The 19,579-nt window shown below is 41.3% G+C and overlaps 1 protein-coding gene across 13 annotated transcripts in view; it reads right to left on the bottom strand.

Annotated features, from left to right (window-relative positions):
* PUM1 (pumilio RNA binding family member 1) overlaps positions 1-18,162 on the bottom strand; it is a 139,750-nt gene extending 121,588 nt beyond the window's left edge. For 6 of the 13 annotated variants that reach the window (XM_047792976.1, XM_047792971.1, XM_047792970.1 and 3 more), the window contains exons 1-2: positions 18,007-18,114; positions 13,502-13,875 (exon numbers count right to left, since the gene is read on the bottom strand). In XM_047792976.1, the coding sequence (XP_047648932.1) occupies positions 13,502-13,864 (363 nt within the window). In that variant the 5' untranslated portion in view covers positions 13,865-13,875; positions 18,007-18,114. Of the gene's footprint in view, positions 1-13,501; positions 13,876-18,006 lie in introns of those variants that run through there. The other 7 variants (XM_047792966.1, XM_047792975.1, XM_047792974.1 and 4 more) reach the window with 3 other exon arrangements.
* Between the last annotated feature and the right edge of the window lie 1,417 nt (positions 18,163-19,579).

A 19,579-nucleotide genomic window follows, 5' to 3' on the forward strand; every position in this document is an offset into this window, starting at 1 on the left:
CAGGGACGGAACCCGCAACCTCATGGTTCCTAGTCGGATTCGTTAACCACTGCGCCACAACGGGAACTCCTCAAGATTATTTTTTAAAAAATGAAGAGTTCCCGTCATGGCGCAGCGGAAACAAATCTGACTAGGAACCATAAGATGGAGGGTTCCATCCCCGGCCTCGATCAGTGGGTTGAGGATCCGGCATTGCCGTGAGCTGTGGTGTGGGTCACAGGAGCATCTCGGATCTGGCATTGCTGTGGTTGTGGTGTAGGCCATCGGCTGTAGCTCGGATTAGACCCCTAGCCTAGGAACCTCCATATGCCACAGGTGCAGCCCTAAAAAGGCAAAAAGACAAAAAATAATTAATTAATTTTTTAAAAAATTAAAAAATAAAAGACGAAAAACTCTGGAGTTCCCGTCGTGACTCAGAAGTTAACGAACCCAACTAGCATCCATGAGGACGCAGGTTCAATCCCTGGCCTCACTCAATGCATTAAGGACCCGGCAACACATGAGCTGTGGTATAGCTCGAAGATGGGGCTCAGATCCCAAGCTGCTGTGGCTGTGACCTAGGCCGGCAGCTACAGCTCCGATTCAACCACTAGCCTGGGACCTTACATATGCCAAGAGTGCAGCCCTAAAAAAGGCAAAAGACAAAAGACAAAAAAAATAAAAGAAAGAAAAAATGTAGACCTAGGCTAAGAATAAACAGCAATAAAACAAAAGAGGCAAAACAGATCCATAAATGGGGAAACAATTTATTATAAAGGAGGTCTTTCAAATCAATAAATTTTGCTAGGATCACTGGTTTCCAATTGAGGGAAAGTAACATTACATCACTACTTCCTGCCTACACAAAACACAGAAATAAACCACAGATTAATTAAGGATGAAAACATAAAACCAGAAGTGCAAAAATAACAAACACAAGAAATTGGGTGAGGGACGACCTAAGAGCATAAAGATAAAGAAATCGAAAGGTACAATAAACAAAGTTAAAAGACATATAAAAGCAGATTTATAAATCTAGAAAAATAGTACAGAAAAAAGTGGACAAAGAACACACACGGTACTGGTGAAACTTTAAATTGGTACCGTCTATCTGTAGAACAATGTGGAAATATGTATCAAAATTTTATTTTGGGGGCGTTAGGATTTTTTATTTTTTAATTTTTTTTAATTATTTCCCCAATACAATTTTTTTTCTACCATACAGCATGGTGACCCAGTTACACATACAGTATAGATTCTTTTTTCTCACACTATCATGCTCCATCATAAGTGACTAGACATAGCTCCCAGTGCTACACAGCAGGACCTCATTGCTATTCCATTCCAAAGGCAATAGTTTCCATCTATTAACTCCAAGCTCCCAAACCACCCCAATCCCTCCCCCTCCCCCTTGGCAACCACAAGTCTGTTCTCCAAGTTCATGATTTTCTTTTCTGTGGAAAGGTTCATTTGTGCCATATATTAGATTCCAGATATAAGTGATATCATATGGTATGTCTTTCTCTTTCTGATTTACTTCATAGTATGAGAGTCTCTAGTTCCATCCATGTTGCTGCAATGGCATTACTTTGTTCTTTTGTATCAAAATTTTAAATGCAGGAGTTCCCGTTGTGACTCAGCAGTAACGAACCTGACAGTATTCATGAGGACAAGGGTTCGATCCCTGGCCTGAGTGAAAAAAAAAAGGTATTTCAAAATCACCCATCCTGGAAGAACACAACTAGGATCCATGGGATGCAGGCTGAATCCCTTGCCTCAGTGGGTAAAGGATCTCCCGTGAGCTGTGGTATGTCACAGATAGACAGTTCAGATCCAATGCTGCTGTGGTGTAGGCCAGCAGCTATAGCTCTGACTAGACCCCAACTTGGAAACTTCCATACGCAGATGGAGCAGCCCTAAAAAGTAAAAAAATAAAGAAGTGACTCCAGAATACAAAAATATAACTACAATACTATTTACTATAACATTGTTTAGAATGTCAAAAGCTGATGTTTAGAATATCAAAAGCTGAAGACAACCTAAAAGTCTATCAGTCTGGGATAAATCAGTCAAATTATTGTATGCCCATATACTACAGCCCTTAAAAAAGATAACAGAGGTATTTAATGATCTGAAAGAATGACCACAAAGTATTAAGGGGGAAACAATTACCATGCAGTGTATATGTGCCTGAGCACAAGTATGCATGTAATACATTTAGAGAGAGAGAATGATCCTATTGGTTTAAAACTACAAAGTACTGATATAACTACAAAGAAACAGACATATTTCTGTTTATATATACAGAAAAACTCTAGAAGGAAATAAACAAAATTGTTAGAAGTAGTTAACTCTGAAAAACAGATTGTTGACATTTTTTAGAACAATCATGTACTATCAAAAAAATGTTTCCATTTTAGACAGAAAGTAGATTAGCCTAAGACTGGTGGGGGAAATGCAGGAAGAGAATGACTGGTAATAGGTACAGTTTCTTTTGGAGGTGATGAAAACATTCACTTGGTGGTGGTGGTTGCACAACTCTGTGAATATACTAAAAACCACTAATTAGTACCTTTTAAATGAGTGAATTGTATGGTATGTGAATTATATCTCAATAAAGCTGTTTTTAAAATTCCACTTCAGGAGTTCTCGTCGTGGCTCAGTGGTTAACGAATCCAACTAGGAACCATGAGGTTGTGGATTCAATCCCTGGCCTTGCTCAGTGGGTTAAGGACCCGGCATTGCTGTGAGCTGTGGTGAAGGATCCCGAGTTGCTGTGGTTCTGGCATTGGCCAGTGGCTACAGCTCTGATTAGACCCCTAGCCAGGGAACCTCCATATGCCGTGGGAGCAGCCCTAGCAAAGGCAAAAAGATAAAATAAATAAAATAAATAAAATTCCACTTCACTTATATTTTTTATGGCCACAGTCATGGTCTATGAAGTTACCAGGCCAGGGATCAAATGCAAGCTGCAGCTGTGACCTATGCCACAACTGCAGCAATGCCAGATCCTTAGTCCACTGCACCAGGCTGGAGATGAAACCAAGGCTGCCAGAGATAACACAAGATCCTCAACCCACTGTGCTACAACAGGAAGTCCTAAAAATTCCACATAAGAACAATATCCATAACCATAATACAGGAGAAAAATTTTGCAATTTAACCTTCACACTGTATTTATACTACGTCTCAACAGAAACCTGAAACCCAAACAGCAACTCTTAAAAAGCTTCAAATGGGGAGTTCCCATCCTGGCTCAGTGGTAATGAACCCAACTAGCATCCATGAGGATGCAGGTTCTCCCTGGCCTCGCTCAGTGGGTTAAGGATTGGCCATCACCATGCACTGTTGTGTAGGCTGCAGACGTGGCTCAGGTCCCAAGTTGCAATGGCTGTGGAACAGGCCTGCAGCTGCAACTCTGATTTGACCCCTAGCCTGGGAACTTCCATATGCAGCACGTTCGGCCCTAAAAAGACAAAAAGCGGGGGGGGGGGGGGGGGGGGGGGGGGGGGGGGGCTTCAAACAGGAAAAATGAGTCACTAGTCTTAACAGCAATTAACCACCGACAATATAGGAGTAAATTACAATCTTCATTCTATCTTTATAAGGATAGTATCCTTCTTGAACTGTTGGAGTAGGTAAGAGTCACTTCTAAGAACAAGAATGAACTCTGAAAATGTAATTAGTTAACATAATACAGCACTGATTCCTAATACGTGATGTGACTAGGAACAAAAACAAAGTTTTGGTGTTTTACAAATTAAGGAAAGTAAATCTTGTTCCTACAGGCCCCTCTGTTTGCCCATCTCTGATATGGTTTCAAGAACTCTTTCCTTCCCCCCTCAAAAAAAGCACAAAACCAGAGCTGACAGCAATTACTTTAAAAGTTCTTTAATGCAATTCTACAATAAATTTTTACTAGCTCCTTATCCTCATGCCCAAAAGCTTCTGAAGTACTCAAGATCCTACACTCTGTTACACCTTCTCAATTCAAAATGAAACAACATCTTAATAGCACTCAAAGTAAAACACTCTACTCACTAAGTCTCTTCAATATGTCCTAATGACATAATGTATTCATTCACTATTTATGAGATTATATACTATTTGCCAGGGGCTGGAGATTTAAGGCTGAAAGAGTCTTAAATCTCCATCATAGTGGTTCTTAATCAAGATGCACATGAGGATCACCAGCAAGTGCTTTTAAAAAATACATGGGAGTTCCCGTCGTGGCGCAGTGGTTGACGAATCCGACTGAGAACCATGAGGTTGCAGGTTTGATCCCTGCCCTTGCTCAGTGGGTTGACGATCCGGCGTTGCCGTGAGCTGTGGTGTAGGTCGCAGACACGGCTCGGATCCCGAGTTGCTGTGGCTCTGGCGTAGGCTCCGATTCAACCTCTAGCCTGGGAACCTCCATATGCCGCGGGAGCGGCCCAAGAAATAGCAACAGCAACAACAACAAAAAAGACAAAAGACACAAAAAAAAAAAAAAAAATACATGAACAACGGAGTTCCCACTGCAGCGCAATGGTTAACGAATCCGACTAGGAACCAGGAGGTTGTGGGTTCCATCCCTGGCCTCGCTCAGTGGGCTAAGGATCCAGTGTTGCCATGAGCTGTGGTGTAGGTCACAGATGCGGCTCGGATCTGGCATTGCTGTGGCTGCGGTGTAGGCCAGCAGAGCTGTAGCTCTGATTTGACGCCTAGCCTGGGAACCTCCATATGCTGCAGGTGCAGCCCTAAAAAAAGGAAAAAAAAAAAAGGAAGAAGTAGAAACAACCCAAAGATCCATCAACTGATAAACGGATAAATCAAATGTGGTACTTATCTATATAATGGACTATATTCACCAATAAAAAGTAATGAAGTTCTGATCCATGCTACAAGATGGATGAACCTTTAAAATGTTATGCTAGGTGAAAGAAGCCAGTCACAAAGGACCACAAATTGTAGGACTCCATTGAGATGAAACGTCCAGAAGAGATAAACGCATAGACACAGAAAGTAGACTGGTGATCAATAGGGCTAGAGAGTGAATGCTACTGTTACAGATTTTGAGGGGTAATAAAAATCTTCTAAAACTGATTGTGACGTGGCTGCACAACTCTGTGAATATACCAAAAATCACTGAATTGTGCACTTTAAATGGATGAATTATATACCAATAAAGCAGTTATGAAAAATCTTTAGGGCTCCCAATTTTCATGAACCTAAAAGTTTTCCTAATGAGATTCATAAAAACACCAAGAAAGGTACTTTAACAGTAAAAGGGCACTTACTAAAAGGCAATAAATATCATGTATGTTAAATCTTCTGAAACTACTAAGACAATTTAAAATTGACAGTTCTCAAAAAAATTACATAAAAAAAACATGAAGAACATTCCTCTGGACAAGGCCCAGTAACTCTTCAACCACAGGTTTTATCACCAATACCAAGTATACCCTTCAGCCCAAGTTCTTCCATCAAATTCCCAAATATTAAACTCACCCAACCTACTCCATCACTGACCACTTCTCACAACAATCACAGCAGGGAGCAAAATGCCAGCGCACTCTACTGAGCTAAAGCCACACTCCAATTTTTGGCTCCTTACCACATCTAGAAGATACAGAAACTGAATAGAAAAATTAGGGAAGAAGGGGTCAGAAATCCCTCAACAAGAGCAACAACAACAAAGAAAAACCTCTTATCCTATCTTCAGCACTTCCTACTCTCTTGGCCCTGTGTTAACTGTCAGTCCTATGTTTCTCTGCAAGTACTAAGCCATTTCCCAAGAGTGAAGAGACAAACTCTAAGCAAGGGCTAGGACATTTTTTTACAGTATTCTTTCCACATCACCCAGAAGCATAATTCTGTACTCACGCTCAGCCTGTACAAAGTATTAAACAAATGCTGTTGCCTGAGAGAAAATGGACACATACACAAAAGATATGTGTCTCTTCTGCAAGTACTGAGGGGTGTGATGAAAAACAGCATCATCATCATTTTATGGTTTACAAAGCACTTTAACCACTTCCATAACTGAAATCTGAAACACAGCTCTTCCTATGTTTTTCTCTTACTAAAAATCTCATGATTCGTTCCATTTCCCTCTTTTCTTTGGCCACAGGAAAATTCAGAGGAAATTCTATAACCAACTGCTCTGTATGTATTTCTAAATTCTACATGTATCCCCTTCATCTTTCTGACATATCCCTATTTTCCTATTGCTACATCTCACCACCACCTATAATTTTTTTCCCTAATCCCACAACAAAAACCTTTTGAAACAAAACAAGTATCATAAACCACTGCCAGGTGTGATCTAAGAGGCACATACAATCAAGTACCATGAGAGAAGGGGATCTGAGTACCTTTTTTTAATACTGAAACCTAATCCTTAACATTGGTAAGTAATTCTTAAAACAGTCAAAGAAAGCCTACTGATGAAACTCTCAGGCAAATGCCTAACATTTTAAATCTCTGTGACCTCCAAATGTAATGAAAAAGCCTCCAGAGTATAAAAGTTTAAGAGAAAACACAAAATATTAAAGCACTGATTACTCAGTTTTTTGGGGTCTTTTGTCTTTTTTTAGGGTCACACCTGAGGCATATGGAAGTCCCAGGCTAGAGATGGAATCAGAGCTGTAGCTGCTGGCTTCAGCCATGGCCATGGCCACGCCAGATCCAAGCCGAATCTGCAACTACAACACAGCTAAGGCAACACCGGATCCTTAAACCACTGAGTGAGGTCAGGGATGGAACTCATGTCCTTATGGATACCATTCGGGTTTACTACCAATGAGCTACAGCAGGAACTCCTGATTACTCAGCTTTAATGCATGACGTTAACTAAATGCTCCTGACCCAAATACAGGGCCATCTAAGCAATCTACCCAGAAAAACGAGAGGCATGGTCTAAGAGAGTCAAAGAGCAAGGGACAACAGAAAAAGATCTCCAGGGAATGAGAAGACTCCCAGCATGGGGACGGACTACTTGGGCTCCCTCCCAGTTTAACATAATATTTATTAATTATAAAGTATGAGGAGTTCCCTTATGGCTCAGCGGATTAAGGATCCAGCAATGTCACTGTAGCTCCAGTTACAGCTATCGTGCAGATTTGATACCTGGCCCAAGAACTTCTGCATGCTACAGGCACAGCCAAATAAATAAATAAGTGTGAGGATTAACTCACAGCCATTGGAATTTATGAAAGATAGATATGTCAGGGGTGGGTGTCAGGATACCACTAGAAGATGGCAACACCAAGTGAAAAGAAAAGGATACAAAGAGTCAAAGATTTAGCTGCTGAATTCTGCCTGGCTGTCCAGAATTATCTCCTGTCATCTGTCAATCTACAGTGGACACTGATATATCCTAAAGACTGGTAGGCCAAAAGACTACCAGCAAAAATAAAACACTGGAGCTGTCCTCCAAATTTCCTTTCTCCCAAAGGAGAGCTTCTACCTATCTCTGCCCCTTAAAGTCCAATACAGAGGCCACAGTTCAACTAATTGCCCTTAAAATTTGTTTCCCTATTTCATCACCCACTTTATCTCACAGCAGTTTACAGAAAAAACAGATTTCACAATGAGAGAACAAAATAATCACAAGTCAAAGACCTGACCCTGGGCTTTGCATGATGAAACAATACTGTTCAGGATAAAAAGATCTTAAATCATAAAAATTCCTGTTAAATATCCAAATTTTTGTAGGCAGTATTTGTAAATTATTCACTTTAGGGAGATGTGTTTTCTAGCATTTCATACCTTTTTTTCTTTTGCTTTTTAGAGCCACGCCCATGGCATATGGAAGTTCCCAGGCTACGAGTCCAATCAGAGCTGTAGCCTCCGCCTACACCACCGTCACAGTGACTCAGGATCTGAGCCAAGTCTGTGACCTACACCACAGCTCAGGGCAGCGCTGGATCCTTAACCCCCTGAGCAAGGCCAGGGATCCAACCCGAATCCTCACGTATCCTAGTCAGGTTTGTTAACCACTGATCCACAAAGGGAACTCCCTAGCATTTCATATCCTGATTCACATCCATGGCCTTGTTTACTATGAATAAATTTTACAGGCCAAAAGAGAAAAAAAAAAAAAAAACTATGGTACTTCTTTCCTCCACTCCCATCCAAAGACCTCAATTTGGCCCCAAATGAGGCCTCTAAAGTTTCCAACTATACCAAATACAACAATTTTGTTATTAAAACAAGTAATACATAATTTTTATGGCCACACCCACAGCACATGGAAGTGACTGAACCCATGCCTCCACAGGGACCCAAGCCAGAAACCCAAGCCCCAGCAGTCAGATTCTTAATCCACTGTACCACTTAATATGTTTAAGACAGAAAATTCAATTACAGAAAGATCATAAAGTTTTCACCATACAACTCTTTTAAATAAACATATAAACAAATCTAAACATCCTTCCTTACCTCAAAATATTATTTCAGTTTCTAAATTTCACTTTTTTTTTTTTTAATGGCCACACCCATAGCACAGGCACATTCCTGGGCCAGGGACTGAATCTGCGCTGGGCTGGGGATTGAACCCGAGCCTCCACAGGAACCCAAGCCCCTGCAGTCGGATTCTTAAACCATTTTTCACTGTGCCACAGAAGGAACTCCTCAACTAATTTTAAATATCTCAGTTCACCAGATTTTTTTTTTGTCTTTTGTCTTTTGTCTTTTTAGGCAGGGATTGAACCTGCAACCTCACAGTTCCTGGTTGGATTTGTTTCCGCTGTGCCGTGACGGGAACTCCTACAAGATTTTTAAAGTGCTGCATACTACCTCAATATACATTCTCAAGCTGTTAAGGTTTTAAACTTTTATTTAAAGGACATCATGTTAATTATCAAGCTTCATAGAAAATAAAAATTAAATATTAAAAAAAAAATCAGTCACATAGATATACTTAGGCATAGCTTAAAGAACACACTATCAAAAGATGGAAAAACTCAGAGTTCCCATTGTGGCTCAGAGGTAAGGAAACCAACTAGTGTCCATGATTACACTGTTTCAATCCCTGACCTTGCTCAATGGGCTAAGGATGTGGCATTGCTATGTGCTGTGGTGTAGGTCAAAGATCCTGTGTTGCTGTGGCTGTGGTGTAGGCCAGCAGCTGTAGCTCCGATTCAAGCCCTCACCTGGGAGCCTCCATGCGCCATGAGTGCAGCCCTAAAAAGACAAAAAAAAAAAAAGGAAAACTCAGACACTAAGAGAATTTCTACATAAGGCAGGAAAATCCTAACTTCAAAGGCTTAAAAAAAAAAAAATTGCTCATAAATGGGAGTAATAATAAGAGAAATGGATGCAAAGTACCTGGCACAGTAAATAGTTCCCTTCCCTCCAACACTGCTGGCTGGCTCATGGCCTGTGATATTCTTTACTTCACCAGCTCACTGGTGAAAGCATTCTGCCAATTTGATCTTAAATTTTGTTCCATTATGCCAAAAGGTCTTAAAAAAAAAAAAAGGAAAAGAAATAGGCCCACCAAACAGGAATAATAGCCCATCAGAATGGTGGAATGTGCTGGCAGAAGAATCACTTTATACTGAGTCATTCTGTCTCAAAGAGATGTTTTCCACAACTGCTACTTTAAAATACACACATATAATTAGTTTTTTAAAAAATGGACTTTAGCATTACTGCTCTTGTGGGAAAAAAACTCTTGCAATTACACATTATTTGTATTTATCTTATCAAATTTATCATCTCTAAAACTCAAGCAAAATTATGGCAAAATAACTCTTGACGTTGGAATGTGTTCCTTCATTTGGTTTAGTTTTTAAGGCTAGAAGTATTCTTACAGAGACAGAAATATAGCAAGACCATGGGTACTAGAATCACAAAGGCCTGATTTTAAAACCAGATTCTACCTGGTACTAAGAATCAGTTTCTCATTTCTCAAAAAAGGATATCACCTCCCTCAAGAGATTGTTCTAAGAATTAAATATAGGAAATAGCCCAGTGCCTAGAACCTAAGTTTCAGCAAATGTTTCTACGATCATCAGTGATTCTCAACTTCTACACTCCCACATGACAGATCAGATGCCCTCTTACTCCACAAATCAGTAACAACAGCTAATGAGGGCAGTGATTCTTCACGAAGGGACATGCCCCCACTCTTCGATTACATTACACTCACCACTGCTGCTTGTCCAAGTGGCAACTACCTGCTGTCATGTATTTCTCAGCAGGACAGCTGAGCTCTGAGATTCACAGCTTTACCTGAGTGCAAATCTGAAAAACTTTGTGGTATTCCTTCATTCAATCAACACGAAAATTCCAGACACTTTTTGAGTGGGAAAGAACCATGAAAAACACAACAGTCTCTGCCCTAGCATAGTTCTCAGTCCAGGAGGTTAATCTCAACACCAAAACAAGTAAATACATGTTAATGACTGCAGGAGAGGTAATTTGTAGGTGGCCCATATTGCAACATAGCAACTACCCTAGTGCAGTTCCCTAATGCTGTTCATTACAGCATGCATCCGGACCAAAAGAATTGTGTATGAATGCCAACTCCAAGTTGGGTCACTGATTTAGGTCCCCCTTCCCACCCCACCCCCCAGGTATGGAACAGGTGTTGCCATTTAACATTAACTCTGGTTTGCAAACTGACATGGATAAAATTGGTCAAAAAATCAGATGTGATTCCTTCTGATAGGGCTCAGCACTAGAGCCCAGAGTAAGCCCTCCCAGTATAGCACAACCAGATTTTAGATCTTAGAGCTCTGCCAAGGACAGATCCAGAGTTTGACTTGCCCATCTAGCAAAGGACAAGCCAAGCACCTTGATTTCCCTTTCAGCTTTTACTCATTAGCCTACCATCAGGAAAGCTGACACAAGATTTTACAGATCTATAATACAAACTATAATACAGATATTAAAAACCAACATTCATGATTTTTAAACAGTGTTCAGCCAAATAAGGCAAAAATTACAGGCCATCCACCTTTGCCCCCTAGACAGATAGCATCCAAGCAAAAAAACACCTCTCTCTTACCTTGGTCTCACCCTACACATACAGCTGCACATCTCAAATTCAGTAGGTATTCTACCAAATTTAATTAGCTTGTCCCCAAACCAGATCCCTCTCTATAGTCCTTTTCCTCTATTACTTCATTTTCCCAGGGACCTAAGCTTTCTAATTCAATCATCAAATAAATTCTGTACATCTCACAGTCCCATCCCTTCTTTTCCACATACCAGGTCTGTCAGAGTAGTTAACTATTCAATTAGTCCCAGCCCTTACCCACGCCAATCTTATTGTTGACTCAATCTTCCCAAAACATCACTGGGTAAGAAACCACTCCAGGAGTTCCCGTCGTGGCGCAGTGGTTAACGAATCCGACTAGGAACCATGAGGTTGCGGGTTCGGTCCCTGCCCTTGCTCAGTGGGTTAAGGATCCGACATTGACGTGAGCTGTGGTGTAGGTCGCAGATGCGGCTCGGATCTGTGGCCCTGGCATAGGCCGGTGGCTACAGCTCCGATTAGACACCTAGCCTGGGAACCTCCATATGCTGCGGGAGCGGCCCTAGAAAAGGCCGGGGCGGGGGGTGGGGGTGGGGGTGGGGGGGGGAGAATCCAACTGCAGAGTTTTCCTGTTGTAGCTCAGCGGGTTACGAACCCAACTATTATCCATAAAGATGTGGGATGAATCCCTGGCCTTGCTCAGTGGGTTAAGGATCCGGCGCTGCAGGGAGCTATGATGTAGGTCGCAGATTCGGCTCAGACCCCTAGTGGCTGTGGCTGTGGCTGTAGGGTAGGCCAGCACTTGCAGCTGCAGTCCATAGCCTGGGAACCTCCATATACCACAGGTTCAGCCCTAAAAAGGCAAAAAAACCAACCACCACCTGCTGCCTACTGAATTAATAAATCTAAGCCTGGCATTCAACGCCCTTATCTTCAGAACAATGTCCTTTTTCCCCAGCTTTATTTTAAGGCCACAGGATTGGGGGCCTTATGCATTTAATGACTTTTTTCTGAAGCTCTATCATATGTCATATTCTAAGGATTGAGATATTGAGATGAATAAAATTTGGTCCCCACCTCTAAGACTCCAAGCAAACAAGAAACATATACAGTGCCTTAACAGGTACATAGCAAAGATTAAAAGGGGCCTAAGTGTCCAAGAAGCCCCCTATACCTCATGCTTCTTGTATCACTCACCTAAACAAAGTAGATGCTTATGAAGTAGCACTGATATTGATGATTACTCCAATAAACCAAAGACATGCTCAATAAGCCTCTGCTAACTAAGAGGATAAATTTCACCCCTTCACTTCTACTATAGTTCTCTCCAACTACGGTACACTGGCTGCCTATATACGAAGGGTCAAGCAGAAGCACAACTGAGAATTCAGATTTGCAAGTGTGCTTGTGCCTTATTAGTTTCGGAAGAACAGAAGCACTAGAGGCCTTGTGAAAGACATCAGTTCTTTTTTTGCTAGTCAGTACTCAAATGCTGGCAACATAAAATAAACCCTTGCAGGAGTTTCCTTGTGGGGCAGTAGGTTAAGGATCCAGCATTGTCACTGCAGCAGTTGCTGCTGTGGTGCAGGTTCACTCCCTGGCCTGGGAACTTCCACATGCCCAGGGTGTAGCTTTGCAAATTCTATCTATACCCACTTCCACAGAATAGCTAGATGAAAACATTATAACCCTTTTATCACTATCAGGAAGTTAGGAAACACAGATCAAGCTCTTCTCAGTAAAATATGCTGTGCTTCCAGCTTCAGTTTTGGCTTACTAAAAGCAAGCATGTTAAAATTAACCAAATGAAACAAGTACTTAGACAAGAGGACAAAAATGATTAAAACATTAAAAGCCACAATCACTCCTAACACAAAACAGACATACCAGTTCTGTTTCAAATATATTTCACTTGAGCAGCTGATTTTTTTTTAATCAACTTCCTACTACTTTTAACCATAACATCTTTTTTTTTTTAAAGGCCACACCCACAATATACGCAAGTTCCCATCCCAGCACATAGCTGCAGCAACACCAGATCCTTTAACCACTGCACCAGGCTGGGGATCAAACCTGCACCTCTGAAGTGACCTGAGCCGCTGCAGTCAGATTCTTAACCCACTGTGCCTTGGTGGGAACTCCTCAACTATAACATCTTAAAAACAAAAGTCACCAGCACCTAACAGGAAAGACTCTATAGTAAGTATTAAGCCTATAAACGGCTCAAACAGATCTTACAAGATTATATGTCAAGGGGAAAAAATATTACCTGTTTAAAAAAGCATACTCAGAAATACAATGTGCACATTAAAACAAGCTTAAGTCTTTTTTTAAATGAATTGGTCATTTGCCCTTTGGCACCAGAATGATAAATGAATGACTCAGTGACAACATTATAACAATCATCCTTTAAAACAAATGACTGTTTAGTTTAGACCAAATGAAATCATTAGCAATTTAGGCTTTTAAAGACATTCAATGAAAGCAGATATCCTAAGTGGACAGTGATTATAAAAAAGAGTTTCAAAGCTGAAAGAGTGAACTTTTTTTTACCTGATGTTCTGCATGAATGTTATCCCCAGTAGGCCATCGATGTTTGCTATTATTATAGCCGCCTCCACCACTTCCTCCTCCCCCAAGCTGCTCACCATGCTGCCTCTGAAAGAAGTAGTCCACCATAGCGTCGTCCTGGGAACGGCCTGCAACTCCTATGGATCCTGGGACAGGGCTGGAGTGTGTCCCAGCTGCAAGAGCCTGATTTGCAGCTGGTTGTGGCTGCGCTTGCGACCCTGTTCCAGATGTCAAAACAACAGGCATGTTGGGATTAGCTGGTTCTTGAGGGTGATGTTTCAGGTGGGGGCTGAAAGAGTCCTGCCAAAGCACTGCTTTTCTCTTCAAGACACATGCAACGCTCATTCCACCAACACCTAAGGACAAACAGGTTACAAATATTTAAAATCTGCATTTGTTTAAAACATAACTTGATATGTGCATCAAGATAAAAATGTGAGCCCCATGTCTTTTACAATAAATCTATCATCTAAAATCAGTTTCTACCAAGCAACTAAATGTTTTACAACATATACAAAATTTGCTAAACTGAACCCTCTATTTTTAAGTTGCTGAGAGTGTTAAGTGTGTGTTTGTGTAAATAAATACAGCTGGTGGCAGGCACTCTGACAATAGTGAGATCAAAACTCAATACAGCAACGTCAGGAAAACTTCATTGTAACCAAAGGTTAACAACATGGAATTAGACTTCAAGCCACAGCTCTTCCATCCCACTTATTTACACCTTAAGCCAACTGTGGCAGATACTTTTTAAGTGAACAAGAGCTTCATAAAATATCACTTTACAGCTGGAGTAGACATACGCCAATAAACTAAACAAAAATTCAAAGGCCATATATAACTAGCAACAACTCAGATTGTCGAACACTTCAAAGGACCTTTAAAGTGCCCCACACATTCATAGGATGCTTTCTGAAGAAACAATAATATGCTGTACAGTAGAAAATTGACAGAACACTATAAACCAGCTATAACGGAAAAAATAAAAATCATTATATAAAAAGAAAAAAATAATAATAATGCCCCTGACCAAGAACAGCAATAGAATGCTCTTAGCCTGAAACAACTTCTCAGCTGCTGTACCATGAGGAAGATAAACCCAAAGTTTTTACCAATAACTTACAGTTATAATTGTAATCACATCATTATTCTATTACTCTGACTCCTACAAACAGGATGAGACTAAACCAAATTCAAACACTTTTCTTATATAGAAAGTCTCACTGTAAAAAAAAAAGAAATGCTTCAATACAATATTTGTATGGCAAATATACTGCAGATCTTTTCTAATCATTCCTATTTTACAGACAAAAACATTAAGGTATGGAGGAAAAGTTGTGATCACCCAAGACCAGTTAGTTAATGAGCTGAGGAGAAGGGATTCAAACCCAAATCTGCACCCAAGTCTGGTTCTTTCTATCAACCCCTTACTACCACACTCCAATAAAGTAAAACAGGTACTATTTCTCTCACTTGTATCTGCTATTCTTCTCTGGAAGGATCAACAATCTCAAAATGTTACTCTGAAACATTACTAAGTTTCTTAAAATCAAAAACTACATTTGTATCAGGAAACAGATGTCAGCCTGAGGGAGCTTTTAAAAAAAAAAATGCTTCAAGGTAATCAATTAGTTACCAACGAGAAAATACCTGTTCATAGCCACTAGAGTCTAGCTTTAAGGCTATCAATTTAACAGTCCACTGCTACAAATGCTTTGTCTTTTGTTAGCCCTACTACCACATTTCAAAAACAGCCTCACAGATTTATTTAAAAATCTACTATTTCCCTTTATAGAATAAATAAATGCTCTGATAAAGAAGCATTTCCTTCTCAGAATTAATTCATCTTTTCAAGTCACAAGTAAGAAGACACAATGGAATCTGTAATTTGTTCAAAGCCTAATTTGGAAATGCACAGTTTCGGCTAACAATTCCAATCTATCAGACCCTTTCTAGGGTACTGGAGTAGTCCAGCTTTCTAGACTTCAGTTCCTGCTTTCATGAATAGAATCGTGTTCATGTTTAAATACCAAAAGCAGAAAGTCATAGCTGTGTTTACCACTGGTCCTAGCAAAGTGCTAATCAGCCAAACGCCGGTCTGTTTGATTTTCAAAAGAACTGGCTGTCCTCTTATTACCAATAGCAGCCAGTCCCATTTTCTTCTACATGGGAGTATCAATCTAATAGCCTTTGTTGTAGAGCTAACCTAATCCCCAAACTTAGTTGTACCACTAAACTTCAACCTCCTTGACCCTGTTTCCTCACATAGAAAATGGAAAAAACCCTTCCTCTATGACTCACAGTCTTTTTTTGTTTGTTTGTTTTCAATCAAAATGCAAGATAAAAAGTTTTTGGTAAATTTAAAGTCACCATGCCAAGACCCCAAGAATTGTTATCACCAGTTAAGAAAATGGGGCTCCAGTCTCTAAGAGGATTCCTAAAATAGCAAATGCAATTTTTTCTGAAATAAAAGATTTGCCATAATACTTATCTAACAAAGAAGTTTCAGATGAAAAGGTGTTCACCACTGAAACACACTGACCACAACACACAAAAGCATGGGGGTTATGGGGGTGCCTATAATAATGTTCAAACAAAACAACCGGCTTTTGTAAAGCTATCTGTATGCCCTGATACTTCCTGCTTTACCTAAAGAGACAAGGCAGTGTCTCAAAGAGGAGAAAACCTGGCAGAAGGGACATTTTGAAAGTGAGCAAATACCTAAGCAATTAACATGTGTCTTGGGTGGCTTGGTAATATCTTGACAACTGCAGCATTAAAATTAAGAAATTAATCACTTAAATATTAGAAAACATTTAAATTGCTGATGCCTTTTAAAGAACTCACAAACCCACGAAAAAGTTACGTGGAGCATTTGATTTTTAAAAAATCGCCCATTATAAATATTTTAAGTAACTAAAAATAAATGTGGATTCTAGTTATTCTCCCACCATTTTCAAACTGTTTACATCAAAGGGTTTTTTTTAATATCACTAATAGGTTTTATTTCAAACAAAGGAAAATGATTTAATCTATCTCCACAGCTCACCTTTTATTTACTGAAATGCTTTGCGGTTCAAAAGGTGTATATTTTTACCGCACTGAAAAAAATATCCTGTGGTCATGAATTTATTTTAAAGCAGTTCATCTCAAACCCAAACGAAACTTCAAACACAACTTCAAAAAAAACTGTGGCCTTGAACAAAATGAATCCAGTTGTGGCCAAGGCACAACGCTAACTCATAAAGTTCAAAATCCAGTGAGTATTTCTCAAAAATCTAGATAAAGAATCAACAGCCTCCAAGAGTGTTTTATAAAGTTAAAATCAGCAATGAGTCAAAATGTTTATTTTGCTTACTAAAACTGCACTGGGAGCCACCTCTGTCCTGGTGAGTTTAAATGTGTTTTACTTAAAACAAACAAAAGCTACAACTACAAACCTACGGTTTCAAAAAGACCTGATTTTAAAACAGAACCCCCAAAATAGCCTTATAAACTCCCAGTCTCGATCTCAGGCAGAACAGGAAGGGAACGAAGTGATATCGACAACTAAGAACCGTGTTTTCTTAATCGGACAACGAAGAGTATCCTTCCAGTGATAGAGGATAAAACCTACCCTGATAATGTTGTGGGGGAGGGGGGATGTGGGGGGGGGGAGCAAAGTTACAGCAGAGTAGTCCTCACTTGACGTGGGAGTGGTACTGACAAGTATAACAAATTATCTATGTTTACCAAGAACGTCGGTGAGGACTAAAACTATCTAGCACTCTGTATCTGTTTACTTACTAGCGAGGCATGAACCCCTCTCCGAGTTGAGACAGACACGCACCAACACCGGGAAGCTCCAAGAGCGAGAACCCACCAAAAACAAGCTCTCACGGAAACAAAAGGCCACAAGTACCCAGGAGCCTAAAAAGCGATCTGAAACTTCCTGATCGCCTACTTCTCCACATTTAAGGCTCGCAAAGTTCCCCCACGGTGGGTTCTCGCCTGCAGAAAAGGGCCACGGCTGCTTCTAAAGCGATTTATTGTTCCTCCTGCTTCGGCGCTGCCTCGGAAGCTCAAGAAGTCGAAGAAATCCAGGGTGGCACAGAATTACACTCCACGGCCACACAGAAGACTCGGGGCTTCGCAAACCCATCAAAAAAGCAACGCGAACAGCAACATCAATCTTCGGGGGCTCCAACAAGGCCGAGCAGTAACGTAAAGGCAGGTCTATGCCCTGGGCCCGGGCCTAAACCCCCTGCATTTTCCTCGCCCGAACCCCGCTCCCCACCCCCTCCCTCCTTTGATAACAATAGGGGCCTTGCTGCTGACTCCAAAACATGTACGAGGAACAGCGAGTGAGAAGCCTCAGCCAGGGCCCCGGCGGCTTTTCCAAAGCCCTTCTCAACCCCCCAACCGATCTCAAACACCAATACAAAGGGACAATCTGCTCGCTGGGGCTCCGGAGCAGCGTTTGGGGCTGGCAGGGTGCGGATACTCACGGGCGGAGCGGTAGGATGAAGATGGATTTCAGCCCCCCGATCTTCTCTCTCCAGCGCTCTCGCTCCCCCTTACCTTTCACTCCGACAACATGGCGGCCCACTGGGGACTGGGCTGGCGCGGTGCATCATGGGATAGGCTCGGGCCCGGACTCCGGCTGTGGCAGCGGCATGTGCGGAGAAGGCAGGCAGCTCTGGAACAGGTTGCCCGGTTGCCATGCCAACCTGGGGCCTGTGTGAACTTGGGAAACTCGCCGGCAACACAACTGCTGCGCGCGCGAGTGCCCGCCCGCTAGGCGAGCGCGCGCCGCCGCGGACAGAAGGCGGTGTCCCGCGGGCCCGCACTGGAGCGCCGGCGGTGCGCTTCTCATCACCGCACGGAGCTGAGCACGCGGCGGGGTCGGGGCAGTGACCTTAGCCGCGACACCTCCCGCCCCCGCGCTCTCCCAGTTTCACCGGCAGATTGTACCTGCCTGCAGGTTAATGGTCTCTTATTCCAAGGCTCTGGCGTGACAGGTGCTGGGTTCCGACCCCTTTGCTTGCAGCTTTTTACCTCTGTAGCTTTGTTTATAATCTTCCTGCCGCTTTGCCCCATTTGTAAAATGGGAAAATGAGAATTGCTACCTAACACCCTGGTACTGAGAATCAAGTGCATTATTACTGCATTTAATAATGTAAAATGCTTAGTGCAGTGCCTGGGACTTGTAAACAGGCCACTACAGAATTTGCACAAAATGAAAGTGCGGGGGGTGGGGGACTGGGGGGTCTTGTTCAAAACTGTTAACGAATTTCAAGACTGCGATAGAACATTAAACCAAAACCAAGACCCAAAGCCAACCTTGTTTGTAAGCACTCATTCAGTGTTAGCTGTTGTTACTTGTTACAGTATCGAAAAAGAATAAATATTTGTCCATTTGATGAACGTGACTTTTCAAATCAGTATTTCATAAGATACAGTTATTATATCTCAAACTAAACCCAGGATGGATTGAAAAAGTATGCAAACCACAACACTATAAAAGACCAGAAGAGGATATAGGGGGGAAAGCTTTATAATTAGAGAAGGGAAATGTTTATACGAAATGTTTATAATGAAACAAAATCAATAAATTATTTTAAAAATTGAAGTGTTCCTGCACAGCAGGTTAAGTATCCGGCATTGCCACAGCTGTGGTGTGGGTCACAGCTGTGGCTTGGATTGGATCCCTGGCCCAAGAACTTCCATATATCACTGGTGCAGCCAAAAAAAAAAGATCAAAAGAAATGTAAACATCTATACAGTAAGAGATGCCACCATCAATGAATAAATGAGAAGATGGCTTTAAAATATCGTAATACTCATAGTAGACAAATGGCTAATCTTCGTGATAAATACAGAAATTCTCTAATCAATTAAAAAAGAGCAATCCAAAATAGATTTAAAATCATTAATGGCCAATAAACACATAAAAGATAACTAATGTGGGACTGAGGGATGAAGGGGGAGCAGAGAGGGGACTGCTAGTAGGTATGTATTTCTTTTGGGGGTGTCTAAAAAGTTTTAGAATTAGATTGCAGTGATGGTTGCACAACTCAG

Source organism: Phacochoerus africanus, chromosome 8 (assembly GCF_016906955.1).
Source record: "Phacochoerus africanus isolate WHEZ1 chromosome 8, ROS_Pafr_v1, whole genome shotgun sequence".
Taxonomy (NCBI): Eukaryota; Metazoa; Chordata; class Mammalia; order Artiodactyla; family Suidae; genus Phacochoerus; species Phacochoerus africanus.